Raw genomic sequence first — 17,977 nt, forward strand, 5'->3', positions numbered from 1 at the left:
CCTATAGAAAATGTATGGGCAGAACTGATAAAGCGTGTGTGAGCAAGGAGGCCTACAAACCTGACTCAGTTACACCAGCTCTGTCAGGAGGAATGGGCCAAAATTCACCCAACTTATTGTGGGAAGCTTGTGGAAGGCTACCCAAATCGTTTGACCCAAGTTAAACAATTTAAAGGCAATGCTACCAAATACTTATTGAGCGTATGTAAACTTCTGACCCACTGGGAATGATATGAAAGAAATTAAAGCTGAAATAAATCATTTTCGCTACTGACATTTCACATTCTTAAAATAAAGTGGTGATCCTAACTGACCTAAGACAGGGAATGTTTACTGGTATTAAATGTCAGGAATTGTGAAAAACTGAGTTTAAATGTATTTGGCTAAGGTGTATGTAAACTTCTGACTTCAACTGTATATGCCCTCCAAATAAGGGTTTGTTTGAAGTTAGTAGGGCTCTTTCTTATTTTCTTTGTGTTTCTGCTGGTCAGAGGGAGAAGGCGCTCCGTGTTAAACGAATGGGGGCAAGAAATTAGATTGTTTTTGCTCTCAAGAAAAGGGCGCCATTGAAAGGAAATGTAAAAGTTGACCAACTGAAGGGGAAGATTCCTTGTCGTTTGGTGCGACGCAGACAGGGTGGCGTGAATGGTGAAACAGAAGAGTCATTGTCTGTTCTTTTGAGATTTGATGTTGAGTCTTTGGCCGACAAAGTGATGTTAGGATATTAAAGTTATCCTGCATGAGATTTTGTGCTGAATACATAACGTTACAGGTGTCCAGCTTATAGGCATGTGGCAGCAGTGTGTAGGAGGGAGGTTCCTAGGTATGAGAAGTGTGCAGAAGGGCATGAGACAAAGGAATGTGTAGCATTGGGGAAAGTAGTGGTATGTGTTAATTGTAGGGGTGCCCATGGGGCTAGGGATCAGAAATGTCCTGTGCGAGAGAGGCAGGTTCCAGGGTTAGAGTAGTGCAGAAATTGTCGTATGCTGAGGTAGTGAAGAAAGTAGAGGAAGATGGGTCAAGGGGGAGGGTTCCTGAGAGGAGTGGTGTGAGTAGTAGATCTGTACCAGTACAGAGGGATTGGCCAACAAGTGATATATGCTTCAGTAAGATTGGATTTGTAGCATTTATAGAAATGGTTATCCACTGTACTGTAGGGATGGAATGTAAATCACAGAAAATTGAGGTTGTGATGGCAGCTGCAGAGAGGTATTTGGGTGTGCGAGACTTGACATCAGAAGAGTTACAGGGTTTGTTAAGTGGTGGTGTCCCATCTTTTCAAGTTGTTGGCCTGAGGTAGCAGTGGCGGTTCTAGACCATTTCAACTGGGGGGGCAACCTGGGGCCAGTTGTACTGTTAGAGGGGCCAGTTACATTAGACATTATTGTTGTCATATCGTTTTCTTCACTGCATTGCAGGCATTAGCAGGCAAAATACCATGTTCATAATCATCATCGTTGTCACTGTCTAATAACGGATGTAAAAAAAGAACGATAGCAAAAAATGAGTTAGTGTGAGGTAGGACTAAATTGATTAAAATAGTGGAGTAGGGTGGTGTTACATTTTGTCATTTCAACAAAATTGTGAGTGCAGTGTTAGATGGTAGGGTATTTGTTTACTTATTTTTTCAAGTAAAGTATAAGGGAGTTGTACTCCAGTCTAGTAGCTGGCGGTAATGCAACATTTTATTGGACGCCAACTGCCGTTAAACCTCATCAAAGAAGAAGAAGCCGACCATAGAAGTAAACATGGCAGACGACAATCCCGTAGCGGTAAGCCATTTAATTAGAACAATTTAACAAATTGCCATTGCACATTTGCGTTTAATTGTGTTATATGCAGCATTTATTTAGCGAATAGAGCAGTATATCCATTATTCCAGCCTTAACTGATAGAGTTGAACTTGCCTTGCAAGATTTATAAAGGTGCGTGTTGTATCGAGAAGATGCGTCCTACCTCGAGATACGTCCCCTGCTCCCCATGTAGCCTCCTGATAAATATTGTAGGCTTAAATAACAAATGTACACTTATGTAATCTCAGCTTGTGCAGCTCTTCTTTGTAGACTTAGTTCTCAATCACTCTGGCTAAATAAAGATTGCATAAATAAAATATGCAATGCATACTGATTTTATTTTAATCATCAGATTTGTTGAGGCTTGTACAGTGCTTGTAATTGATTGCATCTATTATGCCGTGAAGCTCTATTTTGCTTCTCTGCTGCATCTGAACAACACTGCATGTCAGTCATGTCATGTGTGTCAATATGAATACTACTGTAATTGCACTCAGAGTGAATTAACCCATATTGCACTTGTGTCATTCTGAAAGAGGTATAAAGTAGCCTTGCGTCAGGAATACTGTAGTAAAAATATTGATTTACTCTGAGTCAAACAGTTGGCCTATGACTTTGTTTTGGGTGTAATTTGGTTACTTTGACTGAAAGACACAGTTCCATTTCCTCCCCCCAGTACTGAGATGAGTTACAAGTGGCATGGGCCACAATATACTTCATTATTTTGTGTTATCTACAGGTTAAAGTGATAGTTCACTCAAACTATCTTTTTTAATATGTTGTTCATTAGTCCACTGTTCATACAATCCCCCCAAAATGTGCATATCAAGTTATCAAGATAGAGAACTTTCAGTATAGAGCAAAACATGTGATGATGATGTGTTTTGTAACGCATGGTTTGTGCCTGTCTTTCCCAGGATGTTCAACTGCCTCCAGCTTCTGAAATCAGGAAGCCTCGTCCTAAAAAAGGTTTGTTGTTCAAACCCATATTGAAGCCTCCTAGATTGACATTACTGACCAATATGCTAACTATTTTACACTGAGAGAGAAATGTACAACATTGGGCTTGAAAGTTGAACTATCTTACCAAACATTCCAATTTCCCGGAGACATGTTCTTTGGTGTAAACTGTTCTACAGTAGCCATTATCCCTTTCTTTTCTGAAGTATGTAGGCCTACAGCTCTGATGTTAGCTGTAGCTGCCACTATTCAACACAGATTTTATTCAGGCTATCCAATTTGCGTTGCACTGAATACAAACATTACAGGGGACTAGTTCTTGGGTATATTTAATCCACACTAAAGGTTTACTAAAGATATATATTGTTTGCATGCATTAGAAACACATGTTTTTGACTAGGTCTCTTTTTTTGTCCACTTGGTGTCATTATTGAGCAGGTTCATTTCCCTTTGAAGAGGATTAGACCAAAATAGATCAGCTTTAGCTAAACCAGATTTGGTAGCTGCCTGGAAGGCAAGGCTGTGTTGGTCAAGTCACTTTGCTTCCTTAGTGCCTTTGATGTCCTGGAAATAACTTTTTAAACATATGTTGTTTACAATCAGAGGGGTGGATCAACCTTTTATTTTGAGTTATGGTTGCTTAAAGGTCCAATGCAGCCGTTTTTATCTCAATATAAAATAATTTCTAGGTAACAATTATGTATCTTACTGTGGTTTTAAATTAAAATTGTTAAAAATGAACTAAAATAGCTTCTTAGCAAAGAGCAATTTCTCAAGCAAGAATTTTGCTGAATGTTTGGGAGGGGTCTGAGCCGGGGGAAAAACTGAAAACTAGCTGTTATTGGCAACTAATTTACCGCCTGGCGATATCACCATGGAGGACAAACTTCATCCCACGAAAACAGGCTGAAATTTCAGGCAGTCTTTTCAAACAGCTCTTACACTAAAAGGCCATTATAATTTTCACGATTTCAGTTTATTCCATCTTCATAGTGTGAAAATATATATAAAACACAAGAAAATCGTATTTTTGACTGCACTGGCCCATTAAGACAGTTGTTCATAGCTCCTGAGATATTTCTAAGTTATATTCTTCAAGAATCAATTGGTGTATCATTCATTTAAATAGTAATTATTGAACGGCAGTAACTATTGCAGATTGCACCTCTAAGCTATTTATAAGTCATATTCTTCCAAATTAAGCAGCATATTTAATTAATTGAAATTACTGGAAATATGACATACTTTAGATAGGTCTGGGTTTTATCTGCCTTTATTTCTATTCAGTGTCTGAGCTCCCTATTTTGGAGAGAAGAAACTGGCTCATCCATCTTCACTACATCCGTAAAGACTATGAGACCTGTAAGGTAGGAGGACATCTGTTTATTAGGTCTCTGTCTCTGAGAGAAAGTGTCATATTAACAGTGTTTGGGAGTAGGGAACTACATGTATTTAACTAGTAATTTAACTAAATTTTGTAGTAGCTTGGTGGTAGTTGAACTAAATTCAGATATGGGTAGTGTTTTTAGTAGTTCATTACTTTTACTGTAGCGAACTACTCACTAGTTATTTTGCAAAAATAAAATATGGATGAAGTAGGCAAGAATTTCCTTTTGTTTTTGACATCGGACTTTCCTAATTCTCACTTGAAACAGTTTTTGTGTTTAATAGGCTAAATTAAACATTCTGTTAACATCTGCCTCCAGAGTGATCTGTTCTTGCAATTTGTATTCTATGACATTCAGATTTAGATATAATTTACTACGTAGTTTGGATGTAGTTTTTCGAAGTGTCTTTCAAGTGTCTTTAGTTAATTAAGTAACTGTATTTTTCTTAAAGGCCCAGTGCAGTCAAAAACAAGATTTTTCTGTGTTATATATATTTCCACACTGAGGTTAGAATAATACTGTGAAATTGTAACAACAATTATGATAATGCCATTTTAGTGTAAGAGCTGTTTGAAAAGGCCAAGTTTTGGCCTTCCTGGTAACATCACCAGGTAGTAAATGACCTAATAGACCAATAAGAAAGAGTTCTAAACTCTCTGCCGTTAATGGATATACAGTAATACTTTAATTACGTAATTTAATAGGATCTCTATGCTCAGACCACTCGCAGACAGTCCTAAGCAAAATTCTTGCTTGAGAATGCTCTTTGCTAAGAAGCTATTTTCATTTATTTTTGACCATTTTAATTGAAAACTATCACAAGGTACTTAATTGATACATATAAATGATTTGATATTGAGATACAAATGGCTGCATTGGACCTTTAAGGTTAGCTTTAGTGTAGCTTAACTTCTTCTAGTGTGAAGTAATTGGTAGCTTGGTAAACTATATTTTCACAGTAGCTTCCCCAACACTGCATATAAAGTGCCATTGTAAAACAATGGACAGGAACATGCATTTGTTGAAAGTGTATAATTTCATGCTGTCCTCTTTTTCATTCAGTCAATCATCAAAGAGCAGCTACAAGAAACCGGGGGGATGTGTGAATATGCTGTGTATGTACAAGGTATGGCGATTGTCTAGCGGAACAGAACCTGTTCAATCGTTACAAGTATATTACAATAGGTCAGGTGTAACTCTGACCAAATGTTAGATTCTCACAGCATGATGGGATGTGTTAGGGTTGAACTGGCTATTTATATGCATAACCTTTATAATATACTGGGGAAGCTATGCTAAGTACATAAACTACGAGTAAATCATCTGTTGAAGACAAGAACTACAACCGGCAACAGGAAGTGCGTCACGACGCTGGGATCAGCCTACACGCCGACGACAGGAGGAGCAAGTTTAAACCACGCTCCTCCTCCCTCGGACAGGTCGGCATTGAGCGGGAAATATCTCACAGTATAAAAGAGAGAACAATAGAATGTGACGCCCTCTTCTCTGTTTTGCCCTGCGAGGTAAAACAGCGAGACCGTATATATACGAACCACACATATACCACACACGTGTTTGCATTAATTAAAGTATAGCTAAATCAGAAGTTACTATGTGATGACTATTTTGTTCTGTTACCAGAAACGAACTGTCGCAACATTAACAGATGCCTGTCTGTTTCTCTCTGTTCAGCTTTAATCCTTCGCCTGGAAGGGAAAATCCAGCAGTCACTGGACCTGTTCCAGAGCTGTGCAATACTCAACCCTGGCAGCTCAGATAACCTCAAACAAGTGGCCAGATCCCTGTGAGGAGCACACTTTTTGAAAAATCGGGGCCTTTTTATAATTCAAGCTTCAAGGCTGTTTTCTAAGATATTTGCTGCCTTTGCGTGTGTTGTGCCCATGCAAGTTATTTCTAAATACCATTTTTTCAAACTCTTATTGATCCATGGAAAATTGCTTACTTTCCTAAGTCTGAATCCCAGGTATGTACATATGATTTGTCAATTTAGACATTTTGTTCCATTTTTGCTTTTCTAGATTTCTCCTTGGTAAGCATAAGGCTGCCATAGAGGTTTACAATGAGGCTTCACAGCTCAATGAGAAAGACTGGGTAAGTAACTTTGGTTTATAAATATACTACTTTGTGAAGACCAGTTTTAATTATTTTTTCAAGTATGAAAAGTTTTACTCCACATTTTACATATTTATGATCCCCAGATAAGAAATATAGTTTACAGGCTATCACATTTTCAATGCCTCTTTTTCAACCTCTCTACTTGAAGGAGATCAGCCACAATTTAGGTGTGTGCTACATCTATACCAAAGACTTCAACAGTGTAAGTTACATCTTTTAGTCCCTCTTGAAAATACACTGAACAGAAATATAAACGCAACATGTAAAGTGTTGGTCCCATGTTTCATGAGCTGAAATAAAAGATCCCAGAAATGTTTCTCAGGCACAAAAATCTTATTTCTCTGAAACGTTTTGCACAAATGTCTGTACAACCCGGTTAGTGAGCATTTCTCCTTTGCCAAGATATTCTATCCACCTGACAGGTGTGGCATATCAAGAAGCTGATAAAACAGCATGATCATTACACAGGTGCACCTTGTGCTGGGGACAATAAAAGGCCACTCTAAAATGTGCAGTTTTGTGTCACAACAAAATGCCACAGATGTCTCAAGTTTTGAGGGAGCGAGCAATTGGCATGCTGACTGCAGGAATGTCCACCAGAGCTGTTGCCAGAGAATTTAATGTTAATTTCTCTACCATAAGCTGCCTCCAACATCGTTTTAGAGAATATGGCAATACGTCCAACCGGCTTCACAACTGCAGACCACGTGTATGGCGTTGTGTGGGTGAGCGGTTTGCTGATATCAACATTGTGAACAGAGTGCGACATGGTGGCAGTGGGGTTATAGTATGGGCAGGCATTAGCTATGGACAACGAACCCAATTGCATTTTATCGATGGCAATTTGAATGTACAGAGATACCGTGACGAGATCCTGATGAGGCGCGTTATCGTGCCATTCATCTGCCGCTTCAGCATGATCATGCATGGCCCCATGTCACAAGGATCTGTACACAATTACTGGAAGCTGAAAATGTCCCAGTTCTTCCATGGCCTGCATACTCACTAGCCATGTCACCGATTGAGGATGTTTGGGATGATCTGAATCGACGTGTACGACAGCGTGTTCCAGTTCCCACCAAAATCCAGCAACTTTGCACAGCCATTGAAGAGGAGTGGGATACAATTCCACAGGCCACAATCAACAGCCTGATCAACTCTATGAGAAGGAGATGTGTCGCGGTGCATGAGGCAAATGGTGGTCACATCAGATACTGACTGATTTTCTGATGATCTACTCCTCTACTCCTCTGGTATCTGTGACCAACAGATGCATATTTGAAATCCGTAGATTAGGGCCTTATGAAATGTATTTCAATGGATTGATTTCCTTATATGAACTGTAACTCAGTAAAATCTTTGAAATTGTTGCATGTTGCGTTTACATTTTTGTTCAGTGTAGTATTGTTAAAATGTTTCAAACACAAACATTGTAAATTAATGAAAGTAAAAGCTGTGTGCTTGTGTGTACTGCCAGGCTGAAGAGCAGTTGAACATCGCCCTGGAGTTGAGCAAGCACGACCTGACCTACATGATGCTGGGAAAGATTCACCTGCTGGAAGGGGACACTGACAAAGCCATCGACGTGTACAGGAGTGCTGTTGAGTGAGTATTATATGGGACTTAGCAGATGCAAAGCGACTTGTGTGTTCATTTTCCTATGGATGGTGGCCCCAGCGGGATTTGAACCCACAAACCTTGGAGTTGAAAGCGCCATGCGCTACCAACTGAGTCACACAGGACCACTAAAGTCTGTGAGAGTGAGTGTGTTGGCATTTCCATGACTGTGATTGAGAATGGTTATTGCTCATCTGTTCCCTTTTTATTATCTACCGTAAAACTTCAATTAAACGTAGTCTGAAATAGCTGCCTGTCCCTTTTAATAGCCGGGCACGGCAAACATTTCAGCAAATAAATGCCCGTTTCAAATAAATGCCGGTTCTAAATGAATTGTGTACAAGATTACCATGAATTGTTGACAGTTTTTAACGTTTGATTTGTTACATTAAATAAATCAGTAATGATAAAAAATGAGGGCAATCATCCATTTTTATCACCAGTAAGAAACTGCTAGCCATTGACTGTTAACAGATGAGAACTGCTAGCTAACTGGCAAACACAAAAACAACAAAAGTGGCTGAAAAAGTACCCAATTGTCATACTTGAGTAAAAGTAAAGATACCTTAATAGTAAATGACTCAAGTGAAAGGCACCTAGTAAAATACTACTTCAGTAAATGTCTAAAAGTATTTGGTTTGAAATATACAGTACTTAAGAATCAAAAGTAAATGGAATTGCTAAAATATACTCAAGTATTAAAAGTAAAATAATTTCAAATTCCTTCAAACCAGACGGCATCATTTTATTGTTTATTTTACTTTACAGATAGCCAGGGGCACGCTCCGACACTCAGACATAATTTACAAATGAAGCATGTGTTTAGTGAGTCTGAGGCAGTAGGGATGATCGGGGATATTCTCTTGATAAGTGTGAATTTGAAATTAAAATTAATTATGTGAGAAATGGTGGTGCAAACTTGGAGTCACACGGTGATATGGTTTGTGGTCCTTCCACTATGACCCGGGAAACCACCCAGCGTTTAAAAAATGCTAATAATTAAAAAATATATGCAGTCCATTCGGAAAGTATTCAGACCCCTTGCCTTTTTCCACATATTGTTATGCTACAGCCTTATTCTAAAATGTATTAAATAGTTTTTTTCCGTCATCAATCTACTCACAATACCCCATAATGACATATTAAAAAATAAATGGAAATATCACATTTTATGTAAGTATTCAGACCCTTTACTCTGTACTTTGTTGATGCACCTTTGACAGCGATTACAGCCTCAAGTCTTTTTGGGTATGACACTACAAGCTTGGCACACCTGTGTTTGGGTAGTTTCTCCCATTCTTCTCTGCAGATCCTCTCAAGCTCTGTCGGGTTGGATGGGGAGCGTCGCTGCACAGGTATTTTCAGGTCTCTCCAGAGATGTTCGATCAGGTTCAAGTCCGGGCTTTGGCTGGGCCACTCAAGGACATTCAGAGACTTGTCCCGAAACCACTCCTGCATTGTCTGGCTGTGTGCTGAGGATTGTTGTCCTGGCAAGTCAGTTAAGAACAAATTCTTATTTTCAATGGCGGCCTAGGAATAGTAGGTTAACTGCCTTGTTCAGGGGTAGAACGACAGATTTTTACCTTGTCAGCTCGGGGATTCGATCTTGCAACCTTTCGGTTACAAGTCCAACGCTCTAACCACTAGTTTTTGTGACAAAACTATTGGTTGAGTTGAACATGCGATGTAAACACATTGAATTTTTGATTTTTATTCGGTACAAAAACACTACGTAATCACTCTCTTTTATCTACAGCAAGTCTGTTTGATGGAAACACACGACCAGTTGGAAAATGCGCAAATTTTCTTTATATGGATTTTAGAATATTCGCATTCAAATCTGTTGCCAATTGGATGGAAACCTTGTTACTGTGTGTAAATGATAACACATTAGTGCAGGAAATTAAGAAATATATTTAAATGCTGGAAGTTAATTCTGGAATTAAATAATTAACTATGCAAATGAGCAAAAGCTGTGTGCATTAAGGAAATGGATGCCTTGCTCAAATATACTGAACAAAAATAGAAACACAACATGTAAAGTGTTGGTCCCATGTTTCATCAGCTGAAATAAAAAGTCAAAGAAATGTTCCATACGTACAAAAAATGTATTTCTCTCAAATGTTGTGCACAAATTTGTTTACATCCCTGTTAGTGAGTATTTCTCTTTTGCCCAAATAATCCATACACCTGGCAGGTGTGGCATATCAAGAGAATTTGGCAGTACGTCCAACCGTCCTCTAAGTCTAGGACCTCCAAATCCGGCTTCTTCACCTGCGGGATCGTCTGAGGAGGGGGGCTGCTGCTGAGGAGTATTATTTTCTGTAATAAAGCCCTTTCGTGGGGAAAAAAATATTTTGATTGGCCTGGCTCCCCAGTCGGTGGGCCTATGCCCTCCCAGGCCCACCCTTGGCTGCGCCCCTGCCCAGTCAAGTGAATTCCACAGACTAGGGCCTAATGAAATTATTTCAATTGACTGTAACTCTGTAAAATCTTTGAAATTGTTGCATGTTGCGTTTTATTTTTTTGTTCAGTATATAAGCCTGTCTCTAATAATCGCCTGTTGTGTTCAGTGATTTAAGCAAGTAAATGACCGGGCTATTAATTGAAGTTTTACGGTATATATTTTTCTGTGTGTTGTTTTAATGTTACTTATAGATTAACAAGGAAATGTTTGTTAGCGTTATTTCCATGAGCTTGCTTAGTTCACTAGTTAGTATATTAGGCCATGTACGAACATACACTGCTCCAAAAAATAAAGGGAACACTTAAACAACACAATGTAACTCCAAGTCAATCACACTTCTGTGAAATCAAACTGTCCACTTAGGAAGGAACACTGATTGACAATAAATTTCACATGCTGTTGTGCAAATGGAATAGACAACAGGTGGAAATTATAGGCAATTAGCAAGACACCCCCAATAAAGGAGTGGTTCTGCAGGTGGTGACCACAGACCACTTCTCAGTTCCTATGCTTCCTGGCTGATGTTTTGGTCACTTGAATGCGGGCTGTGCTTTCACTCTAGTGGTAGCATGAGACGGAGTCTACAACCCACACAAGTGGCTCAGGTAGTGCAGCTCATCCAGGATGGCACATCAATGTGAGCTGTGGCAAGAAGGTTTGCTGTGTCTGTCAGCGTAGTGTCCAGAGCATGGAGGCGCTACCAGGAGACAGGCCAGTACATCAGGAGACGTGGAGGAGGCCGTAGGAGGGCAACAACCCAGCAGCAGGACCGCTACCTCCACCTTTTTGCAAGGAGGAGCAGGAGGAGCACTGCCAGAGCCCTGCAAAATGACCTCCAGCAGGCCACAAATGTGCATGTGTCTGCTCAAACGGTCAGAAACAGACTCCATGAGGGTGGTATGAGGCTCCGACGTCCACAGGTGGGGGTTGTGCTTACAGCCCAACACCGTGCAGGACGTTTAGCATTTGCCAGAGAACACCAAGATTGGCAAATTCGCCACTGGCGCCCTGTGCTCTTCACAGATGAAAGCAGGTTCACACTGAGCACGTGACAGACGTGACAGAGTCTGGAGACGCCGTGGAGAACGTTCTGCTGCCTGCAACATCCTCCAGCATGACCGGTTTGGCGGTGGGTTAGTCATGGTGTGGGGTGGCATTTCTTTGGGGGGCCTCACAGCCCTCCATGTGCTCGCCAGAGGTAGCCTGACTGCCATTAGGTACCGAGATGAGATCCTCAGACCCCTTGTGACACCATATGCTGGTGCGGTTGGCCTTGGGTTCCTCCTAATGCAAGACAATGCTAGACCTCATGTGGCTGGAGTGTGTCAGCAGTTCCTGCAAGAGGAAGGCATTGATGCTATGGACTGGCCCGCCCGTTCCCCAGACCTGAATCCAATTGAGCACATCTGGGACATCATGTCTCGCTCCATCCACCAACGCCACATTGCACCACAGACTGTCCAGGAGTTGGCGGATGCTTTAGTCCAGGACTGGGAGGAGATCCCTCAGGAGACCATCCGCCACCTCATCAGGAGCATGCCCAGGCATTGTAGGGAGGTCATACAGGCACGTGGAGGCCACACACACTACTGAGCCTCATTTTGACTTGTTTTAAGGACATTACATCAAAATTGGATCAGCCTGTAGTGTGGTTTTCCACTTTAATTTTGAGTGTGACTCCAAATCCAGACTTCCATGGGTTGATAAATTGGATTTCCATTGATTTATTTTTGTGTGATTTTGTTGTCAGCACATTCAACTATGTAAAGAAAAAAGTATTTAATAAGATTATTTCATTCATTCAGATCTAGGATGTGTTATTTTAGTGTTCCCTTTATTTTTTTGAGCAGTGTACATTATGTCATTGGGAAAGAGGTCTTCTGACCTGGTTAAATGGGCCATTCTGTTTTAAAAACATTTTTTGTAATTATTATTTAAAAAAAATACGTATATTTTTTTTTACCCCAATTTCATGGTATCCAATTGGTAGTTACAGTCTTGTCCCATCACTGCAAATCCCGTACAGACTCGGGAGAGTCGCAGGTCAAGAGTCCTGCGTACTCCGAAACACAACCCAGCCAAACCTCTCTGCCCGCTTAACCCGGAAGCCAGCCGCACCAATGTGTCAGAGGAAACACCGTACACCTGGTGACCGTGTCAGCGTGCATTGCGCCTGGCCCGCCAAAGGAGTCGTAGGTGCACGATGGGACAAGAACATCCCTGCCGACCAAACCCTCTCCTAATCCGGGCGACGCTGGGCCAATTGTGCGCCGTCCCATGGGTCTCCCGGTCGCGGCCGGCTGTGACAGAGCCCGGACTCAAACCAAGATCTCTAGCGGTACAGCTTAGCACTGCGATGCAGTGCCTTAGACCACTGCGCCACTTTGGAGTTCCTACATCCTGGTTAAATAAAGTTGAGTAAATAAAAAATCCTCTTATTTCAGGTTTTCTCCTGAAAACACGGATCTTCTCACCACTCTTGGCCTGCTATACATGCAGGTAAGTCGAGGCCTTTCAGTCCCTCCTAAGATCACACTCCAACCATGATGGGACAAGTCATGTTTGTGAGTTTGAAACTAAATCAGTCTATTTCCTCTCCAGCAAGGCAAATATCAGAAAGCCTTTGAACACCTTGGGAATGCCCTGACTTATGACCCCAACAACTTTAAGGTAGGGGAGGCCCTCGCTAATACTCCCTATCCTATTGGATGCTGTATTTGCAACTGACTTAAATATCACTGCAGCAATGTGTGTGTGTGTGTGTGTATTTTACCCTCTTCAGGCCATCCTGGCAGCTGGCAGCATGATGCAGACGCATGGGGACTATGATGTTGCCATGAATAAGTACCGCGTGGCAGCTTATGCTGTACCTGAGAGCTCACCCCTTTGGAATAACATTGGCATGTGCTGCTTCGGAAACAAGAAATATGTGGCGGTAGGGAAATTCTAGGGGTGACAACCTCCAATTTGCCTGTTTCGCGCCATCTCTCCGACTCATTTCGAACTAGACTTCCCTCCGACCAATTGGCCAACCGATGCCACATTTTCAGTCTGATCCCAATATTTGATGTGCTGGAAAGCAGCCATAATTCAGAATTTGACCCAGAGGGTTGTGTGTGTGTGTGTGTGTGTGTGTGTGTGTGTGTGTGTGTGTGTGTGTGTGTGTGTGAACGTGCATGCGTACGTGTCTGTGTGTGTAATAATAATGCGAAAATACCTAACATCTACAAATACGTACCACATAGAAATACATTCGTGAAACTACGACCACTACAAATCCAAACCATTCACTCTTTGTTGTTGACATAACCAGCTACTGGGTATACAGGCTTTCTCTAGCCTTTTATCTTCTATTCCTCCACATCCTCAGGCCATCAGCTGTCTGAAGAGGGCCAATTACCTGTCTCCGTTTGACTGGAAAATCCTGTACAACCTGGGCCTGGTGCATCTCACCATGCAGCAGTACGCCTCAGCCTTCCACTTCCTCAGTGCTGCCGTCAACCTGCAGCCAAAGATGGCAGAGCTCTATATGCTGCTGGCAGGTACAGGAGAACTAATTGCCAAAGTACCGTGGCACCAAGGGGCAAAGTCGCTTGTAAAATGTAGTAACCTACTTTGACCCTTAGTGCCACCATACAGGGATGATATTTTTGTATGCTCCCCTGGGCATTTTCAGTGATACTGTAGTTTCACAAATGTACCTCGTGTTTTTCCTTATGGCTGCCATCTCCGCTTCAATGTCTTTCAACACATACTTTTTTTTGTTGCCTGTTTTGCTAATTTCTTGGCTTCTATATATCTTTTTTTTTATCTTGCCTGTTAATCCCAGATTGTAGTTTTAACCTTTTTGACTTGGCATCAAGCAGGCACTGCCTGATGTGTTTCTCTTCTTCTATTTTCCCCCAAGTGCATTTGAATGTCCATTCCAATTTATTGAATTTCTTGTGGACAAGTACTTTCTTGTGGTTTAAAGCAATGTCTAAATTCTAATGTGTGATCATGGCTTATTGGTCATGACTGATTGACAATCAGATTTTACATTTTTTCTTTCAGTTGCACTTACTAATATGGATGACGGGGAGAATGCCAAGCGGTCATACGAGCAAGCAGTGTTGTTGGATGAGTAAGTATTTTACCTGAATTCATTTTCATTTCTTTTATGAACGGTGGGGTGGGGGGAGGGGCCTACATTTTCAGGCCTTTTAATATTACAAAATCTATTGTCTAATAGTTCTTAAACTCATGTATACTGTTCTGTGCCTTTCTTTTACAGCTGTAACCCCTTGATCAATCTGAATTTCGCTGTCCTGTTGTACAATCAAGGAGACAAAAAAGGAGCCACAGAGCAGTACCTGGAGATGGAGAGTAAAGTGATGGAAAGCAGCCATAATGAAGAATTTGACCCAGAGGTAGGTGTGTGTGTGTGTGTGTGTGTGTGTGTGTGTGTGTGTGTGTGTGTCTGTGTGTGTGTGAACGTGCATGCGTACGTGTCTGTGTGTGTGTGAACGTGCATGCGTACGTGTCTGTGTTTTTGAGGTACCATTACTCAGACTCTTTAAAAGGGTCAATCCGCAATTGCTAAATACATTTTTGGACTTATAAATTAGGGATATACTGTATACTCATTGATTCTTGAAGAATATAACTTATACATGCCTCATAAGTAGGTGTGAAAGTAGATATAGGATGTTTCTCAAAAATGCATACTACCCTGCTCTGAGCACACAAATTGGAGCACGGGAGGGTTGGAGTATGAGTCTAAATCAAAGTACACGAAACAGAGCATGGAGGGCACTTCTCGGATGTGTACTCCGTTTGAACATATTTAAAGCATGCATCGATTCAAGCTTCAATAGAAAGTTTGCACATAAATATGTAGAACCATGCAGAAAAATAGCGCAACATTTCTTGAAATCAATGGTGGCCATTATTTTAGCTGAAGCGAGAGAAAATAAACCCAGACATCGGAATAAAATGTTGCCCATTCACATCTCATATGTTGCCTGACTACAATATTTTATATTGATACATTAATAAATACATACTGTGTTAATTTTGGCATGTTTACCTGCCTACAATACCCACTGTAGCGAAGATCACAATCTCATAGTAAGTCAATAGGGCTATCTGGTTAGCTACTACTCTTAGCTATCTAGATACACACAAATAACTGGCAGCTAGCTACCCACGAAGAATTGACATCTACCTTGCATACCATTCATTTCAGGTCATTTTTGCCTGTTTAACTAGCTGGCTAGCTAGATTATTACGATTCACATATAGCTAGCTGATAATAATGATGTAAAACGTTTGCTTTGTGTATCTTGTTTCGTCTTTATTGTTACCATTTTTCCTGGCTGGATGAACGTTCAGTGAATGGGGAGGTGCAGCGTGAGGTAATACAGTAGAGGGAGTGCAAGTGCTGCTCAAATGTAATGTTTTAGGCGTTCTCTACACTCTCTTCCTCACAAGAACGTCCTCTGAGAATGCACTCGGAGCATGAGAGTGTGGAGCACGGTAGTATGCTTATTGAGAAAGACCCATAGTGTCTTCCCGGTACACCTAAGAGTAAAGACCATGTCATTTAACTGTAAAAATGTTTGACCTTTTAATGTGGCATGATGTTTTCATCTGATTGTCAAACAAGTCACTTCATAAAGTAGGCTACCTGCCCATGTTTGTCCACTTTAAAATAATTCCAGCATCTACAACAGTGCAATGTGCACACGCCATTTGATGAATGGAAAGAGACGTCTATTAAAACACCAAAAAGGGTAATGACATTAGGCACACCTGAATTGATTGATGCGTCCACTGCTGTCCGTGTGCATCTCGGTATTGGCCAGTTATTTTTGTGTTCACGTCGAACCACACCGCATTTTGGAGTATATAGGCCTACCATATTTGTAATGTGGCTGACAGTTAGTCATAATAAATTCCGGTGTAATAGTATAGTTTTCTTGTAATCTTAAAAAAAAATAAAAGTGATAGGCTCATGTTTTACCGGTACGGCGTATCCCTACCGGACCTTCCAGTCTTACTTTCACCCCTGCTCATGAGCTTAGTTCAACTGTCTTACACCATTAAAACCCAAAATATAAGCTTGTTTTACCACAAACATTGTAAACGTAAACAAACACTGTGTAGCTTTAAAAATATGATAATTGCTGTATCTTGGAATGTCAGTCCTTGCATAAATAGCTCTATGAATTTTACCAAAACCGAGGCGGGGTGCCATTTTGTTATTGTTTCAACTGTGTATTGACCCTTTAAGAGTTTACTATGCTAACACATCATATACCTAATCCTCTCCAGTCTAAGTCTCAAGTATAACCAGTGTAACCAGTGCATTCTGCACTGCAGTAATGATGTTATGTAACATGTTGCTCATAATACAATGTCATTAACACCAAGAAGTGGAAAATGGATACTCAAAAAGCCAGAAAAAAACATATCAGTGCAGTTGACTCCTGATAAATCCACAATCGCATCATAAAAAGTCAGTTAGTGTGTTGACCGCCTTCTCCATGTTCTGATACTGAAGCAGGGCTCCTTTCTTGAACACTTCAAGCTGGCTCCCAGTCTAACACATATCCCTAATGTTGAGCGGTCTGTACCCTTTTTGTCCCAGCTCATTGAGATGGCCCAAAAGTTGGCATCTGCTCTCCAGGTGGGAGAGACCTCGGTGTGGACCAAGCCAGGTAAGGACTCCAAAGTCAGTCAGCACTTCAAGACCACGTCCCTGCAGCCCCTGGGCACCAACCAGGCCCTTGGGCAGGCCATGTCTTCAGCTGCCAGCAAAAGCATCCAGCTAGCTGCAGGTGTGTGTGTTGTAGTGAAAGCGGAGGTCAAATTTAGAGATGGACGCCATGTTGCTGCCTCTGAGTGTTTTCGTTCACCCGTTCATTTATAATGAGTCTTTGGATTCTAGTTGTAATTCCAGATCATCTTTCTCTAAATAGAGAGTTCTGCAGTAGGCTGGTCTGGATCAACCATATCCAGACACTAAACCTTTCTTGATTTTTTTGCACCTTTGATCAAACACAGATTGCATATGATCCTACCTTTTTTTAACGGTTGTCCACCACTGCACAAAGTGACATGAAGTAGAATGTTTTTAGTTTCCATGTAATACGATTCCACGGGAATGCGTGTCAGATGTTGTAAGAGTAAAATATCCTTTATCTCATCCCTAAGGCTCTAAGGCTCCACCCAAGTCCACCTCCGCGCCGCTAGATGATGTGGAGAATGCCCCTTCCCCTCCCCTAGGGGATCCTGAGTCAGAGGATCACAAAGCCAAAGAAAAGAAGAAGAGCAAGCCTAAACCTGTGGCTGAGTAGGGTTCCATGATCCACTGCTATGTGAAGCGAAGCAGTGTATAGTTGAATAGCAACATTACAGTTGAATAGTATGTACTGTATTGGGGTTGGATTGTTAATTGCAGGTTTAAGATGTTTTGAATAAAAGTAGGGGGAGACGTTACAGTGCATTCAGAAAGTATTCAGACCCCTTGACTTTTTCCACATTTTGTTAGGTTACAGCCTTATTCTAAAATGTATTAATTCGTTTTTTCCCTCATCAATCTACACACAATACCCCATAATGACAAAGCAAAA

General features: G+C 41.1%; 1 protein-coding gene across 5 annotated transcripts; it reads left to right on the forward strand.

The window, feature by feature from the left end:
* Positions 1–1,679: 1,679 nt before the first annotated feature.
* Positions 1,680–17,977, forward strand: bbs4 (Bardet-Biedl syndrome 4). 5 transcript variants are annotated; one of them, XM_014124007.2, is made up of 16 exons: positions 1,680–1,772; positions 2,711–2,762; positions 4,041–4,120; positions 5,204–5,267; positions 5,834–5,945; positions 6,181–6,253; positions 6,426–6,479; positions 7,755–7,882; positions 12,806–12,860; positions 12,963–13,031; positions 13,144–13,296; positions 13,732–13,903; positions 14,415–14,484; positions 14,635–14,770; positions 16,993–17,062; positions 17,559–17,977. In XM_014124007.2, exons 1-16 carry the CDS (start codon positions 1,749–1,751, stop codon positions 17,699–17,701), a joined length of 1,455 nt encoding a protein of 484 aa, XP_013979482.1. In that variant the 5' UTR covers positions 1,680–1,748; the 3' UTR covers positions 17,702–17,977. The 5 variants fall into 5 exon arrangements, with proteins under 5 accessions (XP_013979482.1, XP_013979480.1, XP_013979481.1 ...); XM_014124005.2 differs by having other exon boundaries at positions 1,681–1,772; positions 16,993–17,182; positions 17,559–17,976; XM_014124006.2 differs by lacking the exon at positions 4,041–4,120 and having other exon boundaries at positions 1,682–1,772; positions 16,993–17,182; positions 17,559–17,976.

This window comes from Salmo salar, chromosome ssa10 (genome assembly GCF_905237065.1).
Source record: "Salmo salar chromosome ssa10, Ssal_v3.1, whole genome shotgun sequence".
NCBI lineage: Eukaryota > Metazoa > Chordata > Actinopteri > Salmoniformes > Salmonidae > Salmo > Salmo salar.

Bases quoted from the DNA above. Each gene is read 5' to 3' on its own strand.
- bbs4 (XM_014124005.2), top strand. From the start codon at position 1,749: ATGGCAGACGACAATCCCGTAGCG. The intron at 1,773-2,710 runs GTAAGCCATTTA...TGTCTTTCCCAG, and splicing joins CAGACGACAATCCCGTAGCG to GATGTTCAACTGCCTCCAGC. The intron at 6,254-6,425 runs GTAAGTAACTTT...CTCTACTTGAAG, and splicing joins AGCTCAATGAGAAAGACTGG to GAGATCAGCCACAATTTAGG.